General features: G+C 40.3%; 1 protein-coding gene and 1 long non-coding RNA gene across 2 annotated transcripts in view; one reads left to right on the top strand and one right to left on the bottom strand.

Moving 5' to 3' along the window:
* LOC106912754 (ribonuclease inhibitor-like) overlaps positions 1 to 23080 on the bottom strand; it is a 61032-nt gene that overhangs the window by 37678 nt on the left and 274 nt on the right. The window contains exons 2-3 of the mRNA XM_088003988.1: positions 7313 to 7492; positions 4334 to 4504 (exon numbers count right to left, since the gene is read on the bottom strand). Coding sequence (XP_087860114.1) covers positions 4334 to 4504; positions 7313 to 7368 — 227 coding nt within the window. The 5' untranslated portion in view covers positions 7369 to 7492. The remainder of the gene's footprint in view (positions 1 to 4333; positions 4505 to 7312; positions 7493 to 23080) is intronic.
* LOC148160594 (uncharacterized) lies at positions 4992 to 5838 on the top strand. The gene is made up of 2 exons (XR_015762357.1): positions 4992 to 5260; positions 5338 to 5838. It is a non-coding gene; the product is annotated as an uncharacterized LOC148160594 (long non-coding RNA).

Here is a 23080-nt window from a genome sequence, read left to right as displayed (position 1 = left end):
TATATCTGGACCACATGAGAACTGAACTCCTCCTCAGAAATTTCCATTATTTTGCTGTAATATCCAGTTTTAGTTATTTTGTTTTTTCATAAGATGCTGAAAACAGTGAAACATTAGGTGGAATCGCCCTTTTGCCATTTCCTGAATCAGAAACTGCAATCTCAATCCAATTTCACAGAGACATAGGCTGAAGGCTTTGGCTGCTGGTTCTGATCACCAGCTGGAGACCCGACTTGGTAACCGGATCAGAACCACTCAGTTTATTCATGAATGGCCTTGGGTTCTTCTTAAAGCTGCTGAAAGCCAATGGAGGCCATTATTTCCTAAGGAGACGTGACCTGATGAAGCTTCATCACAGAGACGAGGCTCCAACCGACTGACAGCTGTCAGACTGAAGAGGACGGTTCCTCTCTGACCCGGCCCAACAGAACCACAGCTTCAGGACAAAGTGAGGAACCTGCTGCTGCTGCAAACCTCACTGTCATTCAGTTCATCTAGATTTGCTTTTCTACAATCAGTCACTTCTTAGATGTTTCATTAATGATGATTTGAACTGGTCAGTGTTTGTGGCTCGACTGGAGGAAAACATTTCATTCTGGATGTAAAGATGAGAATCAGAAATAAAACAATCTGAATCTTTACCAACCAAACTGAAACATCTCCATCATTAATTAACTTCATTTGAATTATTTTACTCATTTTGTTCATCAGTCAGAAACATTTTAAAAACTGAAAAACAAAGTTCAATAATCTCAAAGTCTGAAATATGAAAATAACTCATAAGGTAAAAAGTTTGAGATTTTAATCTGTCATTTAAAAAGGATGTTTTAAAGTATTACAATAAAATCCTTAATTAAACTAAGGACTAAAGTATCAATGAATGATTTTATTGGATAAATGGAAAAAACAAACCTCAGTTTCTTCACTTTACTGACTGAACTTTCAAGGATCTCAAGCAGATTCTTCATATCAGAGTCTCCACCTCCATTTATGTCGATCTGAGATTCTCATCCAACGAGGGCGTTTTTTTTTTGTTTTTTTACTAACACACTAACTTACTAACTGAACTAATTATTGCTTTATATGGCACAAGGAATAGACACAGCAAGTAGTGTCTATTCCTTGCTGTATAGACACTATTTGGACCTGTTGAAATTTTAGCATATTGGGGGGAAGTCCTTCAAATTTGCACCTCTACGTTTTTCTTTTGAAAATAAGAAAAACACAGGGGGTTATTATAAAGATATTACTGACAGAACTTAGAACATCTCAGTGTATTTTGAATACTAGACGTAAGATTTGGAGAACTTGTGGAACATCTCACAATATTTTGGTTTTTCAGCAAATTATCTTATAACAGTAACACAGATTCCAAATTGTTTTCAAAATGATAATTTTATTATATCAACAGGGGGGAGAAGGAGAAATGGACCCTAATTCCTGGTTGATTTATAGATACGGTAAATTATAAATTTGTTAATCAATAATTTTGACTTTCATTCCACAATAGTGAATTGTGGATTTATTTCATGTAAAGAGCCTTTACATTGCCTTCCTGCTTGACTAAAATATGGTGGTTGTGCTATAGAAACTCTTACTAAATTAAAATTGGTCATTTAAAATTGAACAGCTTTAATCAACATCTATGCCATGTTTATTTTCATTTAAAATTATTGATACATTTCCTGCATCACTGCTGATATTTTATTTATATAGAGTTACACTTGGGTGTAAATTGTTACTTTTGAGGAAAATTTGGGTTACAACTGCTGTAAATTTCAGATAACATGTGAGCAACTTCTGACATCTTTAAATGAAATAGAAGCTGTTTTGAAAATGTCAGGATAACGGTGATAGTTTTATTTTTAATGTAAACTGAGGGAAATAGGACTGATTGTCTTGAAGTGTGGGACAGAATCAAGGATCTTTTGAATCTAATTGAACAAAAACTCATGAGTTATTTTACCAACTGCGTTTACAATCACAGTTTTTATACAAGTTTCTAGCTGGAATTAATACATTTGTTTAAGTTTTTTAACAAGTTTTGTTGAGAAGTGATTTTGAATTTGTGGCAGATATTTGGTACAGGCAGAGTGAACATCTTCTAGATAAGAATATGTATTGATTCAAACAGTAAGTGAGCTTACTTGATTACTTCTGCCAGTTTGGGTTGTGAAACGTCTTGCTTAATTATATTTTTCTTCTTTTTACAGAGTTTGGGTTGTGAAGCGAGAGGAATGGCAGAGAGCTCTGTGGAAACTTAACAGAACACAGAGAAGTGAAAATTCATTTGACATTTTGGAGTGAGCAAAGTTGGCATAGACTTTTGTTGAATTTTTTATTTATCTTGTATTATTTTTCTCTGGCAGTTCTGCTCTTGGAGGTTGAAGTTGGTCTCAGGGAGGGTTTCTGAGGCTGGGAACTGAGCTGGAAGGTGTGAGATGACAGTGTTGCAACTACGCACTGTGCCTCTGATGCCGGACTGTCAATTGGAAGCAAAGTCACCTCCTATACTGTGACTGAGGTCGGTGAAGATTACCTGCTATTTCCTGTTACTTGGGTCACGCTGATGCTTACAGGACCCGGGATGGATGAGCTCTCTGACTGTTATTGATGAAGCAGCTACTGCTGGATTTGGCAGGTCGCCGCACTTCAAGGATCAAAGACATCCTGACGGGTGATGAAGTAGTTTGGGTGGAAACCCTCCTTTGTTCTGTGACTTTTACTGTGTTTTCTCCCCCACAAACACTGCTGTCATCTAGAGCTGAGCTCAGTTCAAGAAGGGGACACTGCAGCCCCTGTGCTCTACGGATGCTTGGCCTGTTCCGGGTGTTTTTACACTATGGAACGACTCTATTACTCTGGACAGTTCTCGTTGGGCAAGATAAGAACTGATATCTGCTGATAGCCATTGGGCATGTCCAGCTGCAGCTCAGCAGATGTCCTGTTTGTCTGGTTGCCTGGTGGTCCTGGATTTTCCACCTCTCAGCATGTGACCTCTGTCCTCTGACCCCTCCTTCGGCGTGATTTGGCCTCCGAGTTGCAGCCACTGGTTGCCAGTTCAAGTTGGTAATATTTCACTATTTTTTCCAAATGTTTCTCGTATTGAGTGGGATGCCTGCTTTTTTATTTTTTCTCTAACCTAATTTATCACAGGACATACTACATTTACTGGGTTGATTGTCTCACATTCTTCTCGCTTGACATTCTGACCTTTGTTGGTTTACAGTAGGATTGTAGAAAAAACATCTCCTGGTGTCAGAAGTTTTACGATTGCAAGAATTGTGGTACAGCTCTTTGCATTTCTTGGAAATGCATTCATAGATGGTTCACTCTGTTTGTCCCACATCATGCTAATGTGTTTTTCCCTTTCAGCATGACGAGAATGGGAAAGGGACAAAGTATTATAATTCTAGTTAACAAATTGTTTCCTTAAACTTCACTGACTTGCATTGTGTGCCATGTTTCAACTACATAGGAAGATGATCTAACTTTATTTGGTTCACATTACAGTGGCTATAATTTAAAGTAAACTAATTTTAAATTTGGAGGTCATTATTTACAGGATAAAGTGGGTTCATTTAGATTAGAATCTGGACTTTGTCGGACTATTATAACTTTTACCATGAGAAATGAAATTCAACTGTGGTGGAATACCGACTTACTAAAGTTAACTTATATAAGCTGCTGCTTCAATAAAGACTTGCTGGCTTCAGAACCAGAACCAGAACCTGGTACTGGGTTATGTTGTGTTGGAGGATTTTAGTCAGTAAATCATTCCAGGTTCTGATCAAAGTGTTGAAGCATCAATCATTGATTATTGATTTGTTCCTGTTAGATTCCAGGAATTCATCTTTCTAGATTGGGTTGAATGACCTTTGGCCAAAGATATGAACTTTGATTTATGATCAATTATATATAATTGGGCTACACAGCTCTACCAACTCTGTACAGTTGGTAGAGCTGTTGCCTTGCAGCAAGAAGGTTCTGGGTTCGATTCCCGCCCGGGTCTTTCTGCATGGAGTTTGCATGTTCTCCCTGTGCATTCGTGGGTTTTCTCCAGGTACTCTGGTTTCCTCCCACAGTCCACATGACTGTCAGGTTAATTGGCCCCTCCAGGTTGTCCCTAGGTGTGAGTATGTGTGTGCATGGTTGTTTGTCCTGCGACGGACTGGCGACCTGTCCAGGATGAACCCCGCCTCCCGCCCAGAACGTTAGCTGGAGAGGCACCAGCAACCCTCTTAACCCCACTAAGGGACAAGGGTGTAAAAAAATGGATGGATGGATTTATATAATTGTTCACAGAAATATCAATAATTATATAATTACAAACCCCAATGCTTTCAGTTTGCAGCCTTTAGTCTGTAGAAAACCACAGAGCTCCTTCAGTCCAGAACCTTCCAGGTTGGTGTTGCTCAGGTCCAGTTCTGTCAGATGGGTCGGTTTGGACTTCAGAGCTGAGAACAGAGACGTCCAGCTGGTCTCTGACAAACTGCAGTTCAATCTGAATAAATAATAAAAGATGAGCTGAAGCCAACAGGATGCAGTTAAAACTGAAATATGAACAAATAAATAATAAAATGTAGAAAATTAATTTCCCTGAATGTAAAAGAAACATGATGAACTGATTCTAACATCTGATCCAGTCAAACTGGTTTAAAGAGTCCAAACCAGCAGAACCAGAACATTTGATCAACAAAGAAACTCAAAGTTTTTCTAAAAGTTTCTCAGGATCTTAAACTCAGTCGGATGTTTTTTCTCTCCATGTTTCCTTCCAGGCTCTGTATCAGCTGACTGCTCTGTACCTTCATTTATCATCAGAGATTTTAAGTCTCCAGTTTTTGGTCATTAATCTATTAATGATGTTTTTCTTGCTGGTTGTATTTTAACTGCAGCTCATTGCTAAGTATGACAGATGTAAACGTTTTATTTCAATCCGTCTAATTCAGAGTTTTACAACATCCATTACAGCTCAAATGGTCAGCTCAGTGGTTTGGAGGACGACTGACTTGTAATTTGCTCCATCAGTGGAATTGACACTAAAATGGAAACTCATCACCTGCTTCTGTGGTGGGATGGTGTTCCACCTTCCCCCGCTCTGTCCGTCAGGTGCAACTAGAAGCGCACCGTTGATTGGTGGGCGGGGCAGATGCCTATTTGGGCAGGCTGCTGCAAGGTGGCTGCGTCTTTGTTTCTCCCACTCTTGCTACGGTCGGCGGCTACATGTCGGCTTGTGGGTTTGGTCGACTCGTCTGCGATCGTAAGTGGCAGTTTTGCTATCCGTGGCTGAGATCATGGTTGGTTTTTGGCTGCTACATTTGTCGTGCGTTTCTGCAGTGTTGCTCTGATGGCGTTGCCGGCTGCAGCTGGGGGTTGCTGTGGCGGGCGGCTTCAATCTGGTCCTCACCTGCTGACCCGCTTCCTCCCGGGTTAGGCTGTGTTTCCACCCCTGGGCACCTGATTGTTTTTGGAGCTGCAGCGCTTTGGATGGTCTGCTGTCTTGTCTTGTCTTCCTGTTTGTTTGGGCCGCTCTCAACTAAACCTGTTGCGGATTGGGCAGGCTGTGTGCACGGGGCATTACTCCTCTGGCCTTGTTGAAGGGCATTTGGAAGCGGATGACAACAATTTGTTCCATTGTTTTCTTTTATTTTGTGTGATTGAAGTTACTAATTGGTTTTCTTTGTTTGATTTACTAATTTCTTTTGCATTGCATGTTTTATTCCTTTTGGAATAATTGAACGTATCTGTCCTGGTTCCTTTTGTTCCAGGGACCGAGTAGTGGGCCTGAAGCCTCGTTTTTAAAAAGAAATGTTAAATAAAATATTGTGCACTGTTAAATCTGTGTTCAGGTGCATCTTGTTACTTTTAGAAAGATCTCCACCTGTTGGTCACACCTCCATGTTGTTTTGCTTCCTGCCAACATAAAACTCCTGCATGAGCTGCAGCTCCAGGCAGTCGAGTCCCCAGAAAGCTTCCCTGTTTCTAGGAACCATTTCATCCAGAGTTGGTCGACTTTCTCTGTCAGACGCTGAACCTTCAGTCTGAGCATGTGCAGAACCTCCTAACACACCTGGTCCAGATTCATGTGCTTCAGCTGGTTCTGATGTCTGGACCTGAATACTCATGTCCTGAAGAACCTGCAGCCTGTTGAGCTCAGAGAAAAACTCAGTGGTCTGGATTTTTTCAGATGAAGCTGAAGTTGGTTTCTGATGGGAGAAACCAACTTCTTGGCTAAACGGCTAAAGGGCAATTTGACCTAATTATTCACCACTTTCATTTACAACACATATTTGAACCTGGACAAGATTAATATCAACTAATAGCAGAATATTTAAAACTAAGTGTGGTATTGGGGAAACCTTGAGGTGATTTATGGAACTTCAGTAAAGGGTGATTTCATTCTCTTTTTATATCTGGACCACATGAGAACTGAACTCCTCGTCAGATATTTCCATTATTTTGCTGTAATATCCAGTTTTAGTTATTTTGTTTTCATAAGATGCTGAAAACAGTGAAACATTAGGTGGAATCGCCCTTTTGCCATTTCCTGAATCAGAAACTGCAATCTCAATCCAATTTCACAGAGACATTGACTAAAGGCTTTGGCTGCTGGTTCCTGATCACCAGCTGGAGACCCGACTTGGTAACCGGATCAGAACCACTCAGTTTATTCATGAATGGCCTTGGGTTCTTCTTAAAGCTGCTGAAAGCCAATGGAGGCCATTATTTCCTAAGGAGACGTGACCTGATGAAGCTTCATCACAGAGACGAGGCTCCAACCGACTGACAGCTGTCAGACTGAAGAGGACGGTTCCTCTCTGACCCGGCCCAACAGAACCACAGCTTCAGGACAAAGTGAGGAACCTGCTGCTGCTGCAAACCTCACTGTCATTCAGTTCATCTAGATTTGCTTTTCTACAATCAGTCACTTCTTAGATGTTTCATTAATGATGATTTGAACTGGTCAGTGTTTGTGGCTCGACTGGAGGAAAACATTTCATTCTGGATGTAAAGATGAGAATCAGAAATAAAACAATCTGAATCTTTACCAACCAAACTGAAACATCTCCATCATTAATTAACTTCATTTGAATTATTTTACTCATTTTGTTCATCAGTCAGAAACATTTTAAAAACTGAAAGTTCAATAATCTCAAAGCTATAAATAAGAATATAGTTAATTTGTAAAGTAAAAGGTTTGAGATTTTATTCTGACATTTAGACAGGTTGTTTTAAAAGAAAAATATTAACATTAATTAATCTAAGGATTAAAGTATCAAATGATTTTATTGTATAAATAGAGAAAACAAACCTCAGTTTCTTCACTTTACTGACTGAAGTCTCCAGGATCTCAACCAGGTTCTTCATATCAGAGTCTCCACCTCCATCTATGTTGATCTCTCTTATTTCCAGTTCATTCAGATCTGAATTGGACTTCAGAGCTGAAGCCAAAACTTCACATTCATCCTTTAGGAGCTTACAGGCACCAAATCTGTGATGAGAGAAGAAATAAATTCAGTTCGTTGCTCTTTCTCTCTCTTCATCTTTGTTTCTTGAATAGGTCTCAAAGAAGGTGACAAAAGCATTTACACCATCCTATCTAGGTAGTTTGAAACTGCTTAGAGGTTTAGAAAGAGGACACACCTTCAATGCATATATTAAAATTAGGAATACACCTCTTAATAAAAGTCTCCACTTCACAGAAGCAAATCGAATTGCTTTGTCTGCAGCCACACGAGCAGTTCCCAAAGGCACCTTTGCTTTGTCTCTTATTTTTGTATTTTGTTCATTTTTCTACTTTTCTCAGGTAATTAATGTCTGTTTTATGGTTTGGACTTCTTGATGGTTTGGGTGTGATGCTGATCTGTTTTTCTATGCATTTAATTGTCTGAATAAAACCCTAGATATGTCTGAAGTAGAATGGCGACTGGTTGTTCTCTGAGTGGTTTCCATTTTATACATGCAGAGCCCTGAATTTGGGACACTAGAGGAAAATAACAAGCAAAGAGGTTTAACATTTTATTCCTCTAATTTAACAATTTGGGGGCTCTGTCGGTTCTTTGGGTTTCCGCATGTATGGGCTGGAACTTTATTGACTTGCTTTGGTCCGAGGTGCCGAGTGGACCGCTGAAAGGAGGAAGAGGCATTTGACGAAGACAGAAAGTTGTGGAACTGAACTTTGGTGATAAATGTGACTTAAATCGGAACATGATGACGTTGCATTTAGAAAGAAGTGACTGTAATACTATGGATTGTAGTGATGAGGAAGGAAGGAGTGGTCGGAATGAAGATAAAGAGTGGGAATTGGTGAGAAAGGGTGGAAAGAAGCAGCGAGCTGTTGAAAGAGAGGAAAAAAGGAAATGAGAAAAGCACTGAAGAATCCGATAATGAAGGAATTGAGAAAGGAACAGAAGCACCAAAAAGACAAAACCTGAATATTATAATAAGATTTGATGAAGGAGAAGGAGTCAAGAAGATTGATCCACTTAAGCTAACAAAAGCACTTAAAACACACGTTGGGGAAATTAAACATGCTAAGATACTGAGAGACGGAAATCTTTTGATTGGATGTAATTCTGAAAGTCAGGTTGAAAAGGCAAAAAAGATTGGATGGGTGTGTAAAGTCAAAGTCAGAGCAGTTGTTAAAGTGGGTGAAAAAAGAAACAATGAAAGCAAAGGAATTATAACAGGAGTGCCATTGAGTGTTGTCGAGAAAAGTCGAGCTCAGCCCACTCCCCATGCTGGAGATTTTAGTTTAATAATAATAAATAAAGTTATCTTTAAAACTGATTACACAGGTGACATCAAGACCCAACAGTAGAGTCAGACGGTAATAAAATTAATCTGGTTGTGTGTGTTGTTATTGTGTCCTGCAAACTTTGCTTTAATTCTACTTTTTTCTATTTAATCATAAAAAACCATAGTCTGACAGAAAGAGAGTTATGGAACAGGAAGAGATTATAGGAATATTTACACTTAGTCTTAAACTTATGGAAGTACTTAAAGGTGAAAGAAGTGACTGTAACTATGGTGTCAAATAATTGGAATAATGGATTATTCTTGGTTTCTTTTCAGAAATGTCTATAATAACTCACATCATGATTATAATAAGAGTAACTAATAAGTAATGGTTATAAAATTATGAATGAATGCTAAATCAGAGAAACTAAAAGGTTGTAAATGTGATTTTAACATTGAACTTGAAATGGTAAAAGTGTGTAACTGTAACTAAAGGTTACTGATTATGTGTTGGAGGTAGATGGTAGGTGAAAGGTCAGGGGGAAAGAGGAACTGATAGGAGAGCATCAGCCCTGCAACATGTGGCTTCAAATTGCACTTTTCTCACCAGCTGGGTTCAGACCCCAAAGAACAAAGACAAAGAGGAAAAACTGGTGTGTTCCTTCCATGAGACCAGCTCGTCTACATCTCCTTAGACCAGAAAGATCGTGAGACGAAGAGAAAGGAGCTACAGAGCTGCAAGACAAGAAGGAGAGGACCGCTACGCGCATGAGGAAGTCACCCTGAGGCCCGAGACCAGCAGCTCTGACTCAGTACTCTTCCTGTACTGGGAGCCTCCTGCTGCTGCAACACCTCTTTCATCATCAGGCCAGTTCTGGGGTTCAAGATGCCAAACTCTGTCCGTCTCTCTCAAAGTTTTCCTTTTTTAGTTCACAGTGTCAGCATTAGGGAAAGATAGGCTAGATTATTGATTTTATTTATTTGATTATTTCTGCTACTGATTTAAGCTGTACTGACCCTTGCAAAATTACCTTACTAATAAAATAATTAGCATTAAAAAATCTAAAAGATGTTGTGGACATTCAGTTAATGAGTCGCCTTAAAGTTCTTTGATGGTTGTAAAATAGCTATGAAGTTTGATTCTGGGAGGAGAAAGTGGAAAATGTTTTATAGGTTGCTTTTAGCCAAAACAAAACAACAACCTTGGGACTCGCCTGAGTCACTAAAACCAACCTGGTTCAGTAACAAGTGCAAGTTGTAATAAAGAGAAAGAGCGACCGTTAACAGGTGTGCTCTGTGAAACTAGCTGATTGCAGGCTGCTCAATCTGGCTAATTCACAGAGTGAAAAAGGAGGGACATCTGGATGGAGGTCGTCAGAAACCAGGCTAGTCTTTCTCGCACCCAGCTTAAACAGAATGTCCTCTATATTCTCATCTGTAGTAATACGCCGGAGTTAGAGGCTTCTCGGACCCGTTAGACGGAGAGCTGGAGAGCAACATCTCCCTCCTCTCAGAAAGGGAAGTAGAGAGAGAGAAGGGGGGGAGGTGTTGCGCAACAACAGTGTTAACATGAAGGACTTAGTTGAGAATCTGAAAGAAAGAAACAAGGAAGTAAAAGGAGCACGAAGAATGACAAGGGGTACAGAGAAGAGTGAAACAGAAACTGTGTTGTTTGAATTTGAAACAAAGGAAATGCCAAGGGAGGTTTTCTTTGGTTTGATAAGATTTAGTGTCAGGGAATATGTGCCCAAACCAGTGAGGTGCTTCAACTGTCAGGAATTTGGCCATGTTGCAAAAATGTGTAAAGGAAAAAGGAGATGTGCCCGTTGTTCTGGAGACCATGAATATGGAAAATGTGGAGTTGGAGTTAAACCAAAGTGTTGTAGTTGTGGAGGAGAGCATAGTGTCGCTTTTTGGGGTTGCGAAGTAATGAAACGACAATCAACGATACAGAAAACAAAAGTTACACAGAAAGTGACATATGCAGAAGCGTGTAAAGTGGTTGAAAAAGAGAAACAAAATGGGAAATCTCTAACAGGAGAAAAGCAAGTAATCTCAAGAATTGTGGAAATGTTTGAAAAGAAAATTGAAGAGGAAAAAAAGAAAATGGTAACTTTTATTGCAGGAGTTATAAATGCAACATCGGATGTGAAATCAAAACCGGAAAGGGTTCAGATTATAGTGAAGGCAGCGTGCCATAGTTTAGACTTAAAGAATATTCGGTGGAGGACATAAGGGGAGAAATGTGTAGTCCAACAAGTCAAGAAGGATCATTTTAATCTTACAATGGAATGGGCAAGATTTTAAACAGTTTATTTATGAATTAAAAGAAAAACCTGATATAATTACAGGAAACTTGGCTGAAGCATTTTTTGGATTTCAAAGTAAATGGATATATTGCAGTTAGCTATGATAGACAAGAAGGAAATGGGGGAGGGTGTCTTTCTCTGATTAAGGAAGGTATTCCGTATAAAATTATTGGAAGGAAAGGAGATTTGGAGTATGTTGCCACTGAAATATGGGTGGAAGAGAAGGTAATGTTGGTTCTTAATTTTTAGAATCCTTGTAAAAAGCTTGAGTTAAGTAAACGTGACGAGATAGATATGAAAGGAAATGTTATTTGGTGTGGAGATTTTAATGCACATCATTCATTATGGGGTAGTGGAAAAGTGGATTATAATGGGAACATTTTAGATGAATTTCTAGACAGTAATAATTTGGTTTGCTTGAATAATGGTAAGAAGACAAGAATTGATATAAATTCAGGTAAGGAATCTGTACTAGATTTGACATTTGTTTCTAGCTGTTTAGCTCCACTATGTGATTGGCAAGTTAAAAACAAGTCATTTTGTAGTGATCACTACATTATAATCAGCAAAATAAGGATGGGCCAGGTGCATAGCACTGAAATGATAGGAGGAAAGTGGATATTTGAGAAAGCAAATTGGGAGGAATTTTATAACTTATGTGATAGAAAAATTGTAAATGTTCAAAACGATCAGAGTATTGAAAGTATGAACCGAGTGATTAGTCAGGGTATTTTAGATGCTGCAGAGGAGGCTATTCCAAAAACATCAGGGAAAAATAGGAGAAAGTTGGTTCAATGGTGGAATGAAGAGTGTAGGAAAGCAGTTAGAGAAAGAAATAAAGCATTTAAATTGGTTAAAAGGTCTCATCATTTTCAACATTTAATTGAATATAAAAAGTCACAAGCAAAAGTCAGGAGAACAATAAGGAGCACAAAAAGAGAATACTGGAGAGGTTTCTGTGACACAATTGGCAGTAGTACAAAACTAGGGGATGTTTGGGGGATGATCAAAAAATGGGAGGAGCTAGAAGGGAATGCAGTTATCCTATACTAAATAAAAAATGATATAGTAGCTTTAACTGACAGGGAAAATGCTGATATGTTAGTAAGCACTTATGTGGGGATTCATAGTGGGGAAAATTTATCAGATAATGAAATAGAGGGAAGGGAGAGAACTAGAAAGGAAAATGATGGAATCTTAAGAAGAAAGGAGAATAATAATGATCTGATGAATTATCCTTTCTCTATTGGAGAGCTGAAAAGAGCTTTGGATAGAACTAGGAATAGTGCTCCAGGTAAAGATGAGGTGTGTTATATTATGCTAAGACATGTAAGTGAGGAAGTTTTAAATAAATTATTAATTTTATTCAATAAGATTTGGAAGGAGGGGAGGAAGCTATTGTTATCCCATTCAAGAAACCTGGGAAAGATCAGAGTAACCCTGTAAATTACAGACCAATAGCTTTAACATCTAATCTGTGTAAACTGATGGAAAGGATGGTGAATGAGAGATTGACACAATATTTGGAGTCACAACATTTAATTGCTCCTTATCAGAGTGGTTTTCGTAGAGGGAGAGGAACAATGGATCCTATTTTATGTTTAGAGGATGATATTAGAAAAGCTCAGATTAATAAGAAAACTGTTGTTGCTGTGTTTTTGATGTGGAGAAAGCATATGATATGTTATGGAGGGAAGGGTTAATGATTAAATTACATCAGATAGGTATTTTTTACGGGATAGAAATATTCAAGTTAAAATAGGAGATCATGTTTCGAAATTATGTAAAAGTTTTGGTAAGTCACTTTTTAAGTCACTTTTTGCTGATGATGGAGCGTTATGGAAAAGGTTATGGAAAAGTTAAACTACAGGAAGGTATAGATAAAGTGGGTAAGTGGGGAGTAAAGTGGGGCTTTAAATTTTCAATTGAAAAGACAAAAGTAATGATCTTCACAAATAAAAAATAGGGGTTGATAAAAAGTTGTATTTATATGGGAAAGAGTTAGAAAAAGTTGACTGGTTTCGGTTTTTGGGAGTAGCTTTTGATAAACTAACTTGGGGAAATCACATAGAACATATTATGGAGAAAAGTAAAAAGGTTTTAAACATTATGAGGTGTTTAGCAGGATTGACATGGGGTGCAAGTTTTGATTCCCTTAAAAATATATATGTGTCTCTAATTAGATCAAGAATAGATTACGGGAGTGTGGTGTATAGATCAGCAGCTAAAACTAGGTTTAAAAAGTTAGATGTTATTCAAGCCAGAGCAATGAGAATTTGCTTAGGGGCAGTTAAATCAACGCCAATATGTGCCTTACAAGTAGAGTCAGGAGAAATGCCATTATGCATTAGAAGACAGCAGCTAATGGTCAATTATTGGATAAGTTTAAAAGGACATAATGCAGATCACCCGGTTAAGAAATTATTAGGAGAGAGTTGGGAAAGAGGAAAGAAACAAATTGATAGCTTTGGGTGGGTTGGGGATGATAGAGCGAAATTTTTAATGTATATTATAAGGAATTTAGTCCAACTGTATTGTGGCCTTTGAGACCTACATGGACTTGGAAATATATTAATGTAGACAGAAAACTAACACATATTAGGAAAAGGAACACATTAGATACTTGCCAAGAATTTTATAATCAAATGCAGAATAAATATAATGATTATTTGCAAATTTATACTGATGGGTCAAAAGACCCCAAAAGTGAATCAATCAATCAATCAATCAAATTTTATTTGTATAGCACATTTCAGCAGCAAGGCATTTCAAAGTGCTTTACATAATTAAAATAAAAACAGCATGTGAGAAAGAGATTTAAAAAACATCATTAAAACATAAACAGTGAGAAAGAGAAATAAAAAGCTGTAGAATTTTAGTTGAGACGCCGTCAACTGGGACTCCAACCCTTTGGACTTTAGTAAAACCTAAAGAAGAAGAAGAAGAAGAACGGCCTTCTTGGCTTCTGGCGGATTGATCTCAGTGGTTGTGCGGTTTCTGATACAAGTGTAGTTGTTGTGGTTTTTGGTATTACAGAAAAGAATCTGAGATTAGAGTTGTTCGTACCGCAGTTGGGTTTAGGCATACCCCCCACAAGTTTGACGAAATTTGTGTTCTGCGCTGGGCTGGCATACCCGAAGGATTTACTGCCCTTAGAAAGGCTTTCGGTTGTGTATTGGTACGTAGTTTAGGAAAAGGTGTGAATCCACCTGGACTTGGATTCTCTCCGAAGGGACTGAGGTGTTTGGATGGGTGTAATGTGAATTTGGACCTGGTGGTATCGCCTCTTTCCAGTCTTTCACGCGGCAGGACTGGTTCGGAAAGGACATTTAAATTATAAGGTGCATCCCTTAAGCCTTTTTCCCGGGCTTAACAGGACTTAGTCGAAATTGGGAGTAACCTCCTCCCCGTGGCAACTAGTGCCCGAACATTGGATGAAGTTGACTTGAGGTAGAAAGAGCTGATCTTTGTCGCTAGCGACCGTAGGGAAAACTGTCTTTGTATTCTTTGTTTGTGACTTTCTGTGTTTTTCTAACCTTCTTTCTGCTTCCTGTGGATTAATTTGGCTGTGATTGCTGTTTGTGGTTATTTGCTGTGTTTGGGGAGGCGGCCTGGTCTCTCTCTCTCTCTCATTCTGTGTCTGTGTGTCTCCTTCTGCTGTGAGTTGGTGCCGACACGTGTGTGTGTGTGTGTGTGTGTGTGTGTCTGTGTGTCTCCTTCTGCTGTGAGTTGGTGCCGACACGTGGGTGTGTGTGTGCGTGTGTGTGTGTGCTTTGCTGCGGGTTACTTCGTTTCTGTCTCCACAGGGTCGAGGTTCCACCATTTATATCTGTTTTTATGTGTACTCTGTCGGTCTTCCGTCATTGTATGTTCCACCATGTGCTGCTATTTGTCTGTCTGTGTGCGTCTGGCGAGTTGCTTATTCGGCATTGTTGGTTTGTGATCGGTGCCAGCGCGGTTTCCTGTCGCTGAAACCTGTGTGTGTGTGTCAGGTCTGTGTCTGCGTTGTGTTAGTGCAGAGGTTCCCAAACTGTGGGGTGCACCCCCTAGGGGGGCGCTGTGTCATTGCAGGGGGGTGCGGGAAGCCGTCTGGATGAAAAAAACAAAAAACAAAACATGAACACTGTATGCGCTGGGTTTTTACCTTAGAATGGCCAACTCTCTGTTATTCCTATGTCAATTTGATACAGTAGAGGCTTCCACACTTCCCATATTTGTGTCCTCTGTCACTTTTATCAGCAGTTAAAACTGTTTAATCCGTTGTTAACATGTTGTAACCTGTTTTTCCGAGCCGCCTTTAAACGCAACATGAGCGCTACGACGCTCGCGCTGGGTTTACACCTGTGAAGGAGACCTGCTGCTGCTGGGCGGAGCTACGTAGGTTTGTGTTAGAATCACGGCAGCAAACCAGCAAAACGCAAAGAACTTTTCACAGTTTTTCCCTCCAAACTAACCGACTGAGTTGAGTAAAGCTGTTGGATGCAGGTAATGTTAGCTAAAAGATGACTAGCTAATGTTAGCTAAAAGATGACTAGCTAATGTTAGCTAAAAGATGGCTAGCTAATGTTAGCTAAAAGATGGCTAGCTAATGTTAGCTAAAAGATGGCTAGCTAATATCAATACAGAACCTTAAGCTTAACAAGTACCTTGTAGGCTACCGATGTTGGTGTCTATTTTCAGCTACGTACATTCATTTTTACCCCAAAAAAGTCGATCCCCCCCCACCCCCCAGTCACACGCGTGTTTCAACCAGACAGCCATTTGTAATCCATAGGGGGGCAGAAGAAAAAGTTTGGGAACCACTGTGTTAGTGGATGGTGAATCACAATATGTTATGAAATATTATGAAATGGTTTTGTTGGATGTTATATTGCCGTATTTCTGTTAGTACATGGCTTGTTGGAACGCCTGGTTTTTGTGGGAAATAGATTTTTTCTGTCTTCCCCTTTAGTTACAGATCTTACAGGTCCCTATTTGCCAGAGCAGGGCAATGAGTGACCATTCCATTTGCATTTTGAGAGTTCTGAAGGAGTTCTTTTAACGCTGACATTTGCAGACCAGTTTTATATTTTGATTTTTTAGGATTCTTGGATTTTGATATACATTTCTTTGGAAATTGTGTTTTACGTTGAAATGTAATGTGCAAAATAACATATTTACAAATGTTTCTACTTTCTCAGCAGGGGACAAGAAACTGTTTCAGTGACCTCTCCAAGCCGGAGCAGTGGACTGATACCATTGCTTATTTTCTATGATCATGTGACATTTACAGTCAGTTCAATTCATAGGTTTCCTCCCACAGGATGGACCACCCTCACTGATCAGCACATTTACAAAGAAACGACACGTATATGGAAAATGTTTGTCTACATGACAGTGTTTTCCAAACAGTTAATAAGGACATGATGACTAATGAATGAATTTTGTGGTGGCCATTTATGTAATGTTTGCAACTTGTAATTTCTACTAATTTAGTTTTCTATTTGTGGAGTTTATAATTTATTTAAGTTTAGATCCAAAATCTGTAGTTAATTTGTATATTTGAATTGATTAGATTATGTTGGTAATTGGTTAGACCCTCCCATTAATTTGAGTAATTAAAACAGACCGGGTGCTGAGTGGAGCGATTGTTTGGCAAATGTTTGGTGTGTGGATGGGAGGTTTTTGTAAATGATTTTTTGACCACTTTCACATTTCACTTTTTTGTACTTGAAACATCATATTAAGTTTACTTTCATTTTTTGACTAAGTTGTAGGACATTTTTGGTAATTATTTTGTCGCTGTTTTTTACAAGAAATAAAGAATATATTTTTTCAAACAAATTAAGTTGGAAGTGCGTTCAAATCAAAAACCACCTGTTAACACCCACGGCCTTTGTTGGAATATTGTTTTTTGGAAACGAGAAGGCCGCGACAAATTTGTTTCTTGTAGGAGAATCTCCCCCACAGTCAATACATTTTGTGTGGACAAGGCTGACAGTTTGACTTGAGTCAGAAACCCTGACACCTACAGACCACCTAACTGTACTTTACTTACTTTATGGAGATTAAGGTGGCAATTATTGGACTCTGCAGACTTGATTTGGGAGGTATATTTGTTACATTATAGGTCAACGGATGTGACAATGCCTTAAAATACTGAGAATAAGATTGTGTTCTTGTTTTTGCGAGTTAGTTGAGGGTCAAGAAAACCCCCAACATCCTGCATTTTCTTACAATAGGGAGTGAAAGTGTCTGCTTGAGTGTGATTGAGAGTGAATGGAGGTCAGGAGTTTTTGATGGGTTTTAGGAAGCGCTGTGTAAATATGACGTCACTTTAGTGAGTAGCTGTGTGATCATTTTTTCTCATTTTAAACTATGTAGAGACAGTAAATGTTTTGTTTCATCAATTTACTTTGACTACTTTACAGACGATTCTAAAGTGATGCTTACATATATTCTATTCCGTATCACATTCTGGTTTACAGTGGAATCATCTGCTTGTATGGTGGAAGGTTTTTTACTTAAGATATTACAAGTAAAATTGAAAACAAACAAGGTGACATCTGCTTTGTTGAAGTTTTAGTATTTTGGCCTAATTGATTATGGCTTCAACGTTAACATTAATGAAAATTGTGAAATTGTGGTCTTCAGCAGACTTCATCTTTCATCATGGCCTATTCTTGTCAAGATCCGTGTTTTTGTGTGTTTATTTTTGAGTTTTCTGTGTTCAGTCCTGTTTCCCTGTGAGTCTCTGTCCTGTCCTCCCCGTTGATTGCTCCCCAGGTGTGTCTCATTCCCTTGATTACCCCGTGTGTATTTAAACCCTCTTGTTGTCTGTGTTCCTCGTCGGGTCCTTGTGTCGTTTGTCTACTCGCGCCAGTTGTACTGCTAAGTCCTGGTTTGTGTTCGCTCGCACGAAGTCCTGTCGTTCAGTTGCTACCGGTATTTGGCTGTGTGCCTGTCTCTCTGCCGTGCTGCCTGTTTTTGGACTGAGCTTTATTTTCATCATTAAACATCATCATCACCTTAACCTGGGTCTCGGCGTCTCTCCTCACCACCAACAACCACACACTTCATGACAGAAGGACCCGACCAAACCGGTGAGGATCGCCATATTATGGACCCGTTGGGTAATGGAGATGTCGCCACCCTGCAAGCGACATTAAAGGAGTTTGGGGAGGCCATGGCCAAGCCGAACTCTGCCAGTCGTCGGCTCGGTTTGGTCACCCGGTTGGTGTTCGAGCTGGAGTACTGGGTCCCGTGACTGCCGCATCTGGGGCTGGAGAAGCTCCTGTTGGAGGCAGAGTGGGAGCGCCAGACTACTCTGGCCGTCATGGCGGGCGACCCTCTGCCTCCCAAGCCCGTCTGCCCGCCTCCAGCCGCCCCCGTCTGCCCGCCTCCAGCCACCCCCGTCCGACCATCTCCAATCGCTATAGTTCCCATGGTGATGGGGTTTCAGGCGGCCAGACTAGCCCCGGGACGACAGGCGGCACGGCTAGTGGCGTGGCCGGCTCCAGAGCCCGCTGCTGACGAGCAGCCGCCAGTTCCTGAGTTCCGCGAGCCCGCTGCTGACGAGCAGCCGCCAGTTCCTGAGTTCCCCGAGCCCGCTGCTGACGAGCAGCCGCCAGTTCCTGAGTTCCCCGAGCCCGCTGCTGACGAGCAGCCGCCAGTTCCTGAGTTCCCCAAGCCCGCAGAGTCTGCTGCCGGAGCGCAGCCCCCCGAGCTTCCAGAGCGTGCTCCGTCCGAGCCTCCTGCCGGCCGGCCCCTCTGCCGGCCTTCTAGGGCCTCCAGCCGGCCCCACGGGCCTGAGGGCCTCCTGCTGCGGTGGCGGGAACCACCGGACCCGCCTCCACGTCTCGGCTTCCCGCGCCGGCGGAGGAGACCGCCGGACCCTCTACGTCTCCGCCTCCTGTGCCGTGGGCGGCCCCCGGACTGTTTTTCCTGTGTTTTCAGTTCCTGTGTGGATTAATTTTTGTTTCTTGACTCTGGCCCCTTCCGTCGCCCCTCCGCCCACCCTGTTGGGTTGTTTTGTGTTTTTGGACTTTTCTGTTTTTGTGGGCGTCTGGTATCCGCCCTTGAGGGGGGGGTACTGTCAAGATCCGTGTTTTTGTGTGTTTATTTTTGAGTTTTCTGTGTTCAGTCCTGTTTCCCTGTGAGTCTCTGTCCTGTCCTCCCCGTTGATTGCTCCCCAGGTGTGTCTCATTCCCTTGATTACCCCGTGTGTATTTATACCCTCTTGTTGTCTGTGTTCCTCGTCGGGTCCTTGTGTTGTTTGTCTATTGTCGTTTGTCTACTCGTGCCAGTTGTACTGCTAAGTCCTGGTTTGTGTTCGCTCGCACGAAGTCCTGTCGTTCAGTTGCTACCGGTATTTGGCTGTGTGCCTGTCTCTCTGCCGTGCTGCCTGTTTTTGGACTGAGCTTTATTTTCATCATTAAACATCATCATCACCTTAACCTGGGTCTCGGCGTCTCTCCTCACCACCAACAACCACCACTTTATGACAATTCTAAGTTTTTCTCTTATTATATCCCCACAACATTTCATTTCAATTGGTCACTACGGAGTGTTTAACAGAAAGGTACACTATTGGTAAATGTAATATGATCGGCTATATGATTTAAATTGGAAATTATGCAACAGCTTGAATTAATATTCATTGTGTTGGTTCTAGCCTGTTCTTGTCTCGGAGACAGTTTTTGATTCAAATCTAAGTCGAAAGGTTATATTGAGGTTCTTATAATTTGGTCATTTTACACCAATGTGAGGATTAATACAATACAACAGGAGCAACCAGAATTTAGCCTTGGCTGATAGCAGACAGAATTACTGGTTAAGAGACTGTCTCATCCAACGAGGGCGTTTTCTTTTTGTTTTTTACTAACACACTAACTTACTAACTGAACCAATTATTGCTTTATATGGCACAAGGAATAGACACAGCAAGTGTCTATTCCTTGCTGTATAGACACTATTTGGACCTGTTGAAATTTTAGCATATTGGGGGGAAGTCCTTCAAATTTGCACCTCTACGTTTTTCTTTTGAAAATAAGAAAAACACAGGGGGTTATTATAAAGATATTACTGACAGAACTTAGAACATCTCAGTGTATTTTGAATACTAGACGTAAGATTTGGAGAACTTGTGGAACATCTCACAATATTTTGGTTTTCAGCAAATTATCTTATAACAGTAACACAGATTCCAAATTGTTTTCAAAATGATAATTTTATTATATCAACAGGGGGGAGAAGGAGAAATGGACCCTAATTCCTGGTTGATTTATAGATACGGTAAATTATAAATTTGTTAATCAATAATTTTGACTGTCATTCCACAATAGTGAATTGTGGATTTATTTCATGTAAAGAGCCTTTACATTGCCTTCCTGCTTGACTAAAATATGGTGGTTGTGATATAGAAACTCTTACTAAATTAAAATTGAACAGCTTTAATCAACATCTATGCCATGTTTATTTTCATTTAAAATTATTGATACATTTCCTGCATCACTGCTGATATTTTATTTATATAGAGTTACACTTGGGTGTAAATTGTTACTTTTGAGGAAAATTTGGGTTACAACTGCTGTAAATTTCAGATAACATGTGAGCAACTTCTGACATCTTTAAATGAAATAGAAGCTGTTTTGAAAATGTCAGGATAACGGTGATAGTTTTATTTTTAATGTAAACTGAGGGAAATAGGACTGATTGTCTTGAAGTGTGGGACAGAATCAAGGATCTTTTGAATCTAATTGAACAAAAACTCATTAGTTATTTTACCAACTGCGTTTACAATCACAGTTTTTATACAAGTTTCTAGCTGGAATTAATACATTTGTTTAAGTTTTTTAACAAGTTTTGTTGAGAAGTGATTTTGAATTTGTGGCAGATATTTGGTACAGGCAGAGTGAACATCTTCTAGATAAGAATATGTATTGATTCAAACAGTAAGTGAGCTTACTTGATTACTTCTGCCAGTTTGGGTTGTGAAACGTCTTGCTTAATTATATTTTTCTTCTTTTTACAGAGTTTGGGTTGTGAAGCGAGAGGAATGGCAGAGAGCTCTGTGGAAACTTAACAGAACACAGAGAAGTGAAAATTCATTTGACATTTTGGAGTGAGCAAAGTTGGCATAGACTTTTGTTGAATTTTTTATTTATCTTGTATTATTTTTCTCTGGCAGTTCTGCTCTTGGAGGTTGAAGTTGGTCTCAGGGAGGGTTTCTGAGGCTGGGAACTGAGCTGGAAGGTGTGAGATGACAGTGTTGCAACTACGCACTGTGCCTCTGATGCCGGACTGTCAATTGGAAGCAAAGTCACCTCCTATACTGTGACTGAGGTCGGTGAAGATTACCTGCTATTTCCTGTTACTTGGGTCACGCTGATGCTTACAGGACCCGGGATGGATGAGCTCTCTGACTGTTATTGATGAAGCAGCTACTGCTGGATTTGGCAGGTCGCCGCACTTCAAGGATCAAAGACATCCTGACGGGTGATGAAGTAGTTTGGGTGGAAACCCTCCTTTGTTCTGTGACTTTTACTGTGTTTTCTCCCCCACAAACACTGCTGTCATCTAGAGCTGAGCTCAGTTCAAGAAGGGGACACTGCAGCCCCTGTGCTCTACGGATGCTTGGCCTGTTCCGGGTGTTTTTACACTATGGAACGACTCTATTACTCTGGACAGTTCTCGTTGGGCAAGATAAGAACTGATATCTGCTGATAGCCATTGGGCATGTCCAGCTGCAGCTCAGCAGATGTCCTGTTTGTCTGGTTGCCTGGTGGTCCTGGATTTTCCACCTCTCAGCATGTGACCTCTGTCCTCTGACCCCTCCTTCGGCGTGATTTGGCCTCCGAGTTGCAGCCACTGGTTGCCAGTTCAAGTTGGTAATATTTCACTATTTTTTCCAAATGTTTCTCGTATTGAGTGGGATGCCTGCTTTTTTATTTTTTCTCTAACCTAATTTATCACAGGACATACTACATTTACTGGGTTGATTGTCTCACATTCTTCTCGCTTGACATTCTGACCTTTGTTGGTTTACAGTAGGATTGTAGAAAAAACATCTCCTGGTGTCAGAAGTTTTACGATTGCAAGAATTGTGGTACAGCTCTTTGCATTTCTTGGAAATGCATTCATAGATGGTTCACTCTGTTTGTCCCACATCATGCTAATGTGTTTTTCCCTTTCAGCATGACGAGAATGGGAAAGGGACAAAGTATTATAATTCTAGTTAACAAATTGTTTCCTTAAACTTCACTGACTTGCATTGTGTGCCACGTTTCAACTACATAGGAAGATGATCTAACTTTATTTGGTTCACATTACAGTGGCTATAATTTAAAGTAAACTAATTTTAAATTTGGAGGTCATTATTTACAGGATAAAGTGGGTTCATTTAGATTAGAATCTGGACTTTGTGGGACTATTATAACTTTTACCATGAGAAATGAAATTCAACTGTGGTGGAAAACCGACTTACTAAAGTTAATTTATATAAGCTGCTGCTTCAATAAAGACCTGCTGGCTTCAGAACCAGAACCAGAACCTGGTACTGGGTCATGTTGTGTTGGAGGATTTTAGTCAGTAAAATCATTCCAGGTTCTGATCAAAGTGTTGAAGCATCAATCATTGATTATTGATTTGTTCCTGTTAGATTCCAGGAATTCACCTTTCTAGATTGGGTTGAATGACCTTTGGCCAAAGATATGAACTTTGATTTACGATCAATTATATATAATTGGGCTACAGAGCTCTACCAACTGTACCAACTCTGTACAGTTTGTAGAGCTGTTGCCTTGCAGCAAGAAGGTTCTGGGTTCGATTCCCGCCCGGGTCTTTCTGCATGGAGTTTGCATGTTCTCCCTGTGCATTCGTGGGTTTTCTCGGTTTCCTCCCACAGTCCACATGACTGTCAGGTTAATTGGCCCCTCCAGATTGTCCCTAGGTGTGAGTATGTGTGTGCATGGTTGTTTGTCCTGCGACGGACTGGCGACCTGTCCAGGATGTACCCCGCCTCTCGCCCAGAATGTTAGCTGGAGAGGCACCAG

The sequence above is a fragment of the Poecilia mexicana genome, unplaced genomic scaffold (assembly GCF_051168715.1).
Source record: "Poecilia mexicana isolate PSO_F unplaced genomic scaffold, ASM5116871v1 scaffold_2, whole genome shotgun sequence".
Classification (NCBI taxonomy): Eukaryota; Metazoa; Chordata; class Actinopteri; order Cyprinodontiformes; family Poeciliidae; genus Poecilia; species Poecilia mexicana.
The sequence above is the reverse complement of the archived record's forward strand: the minus strand, read 5'-3'. Positions and strand labels throughout refer to the sequence as shown.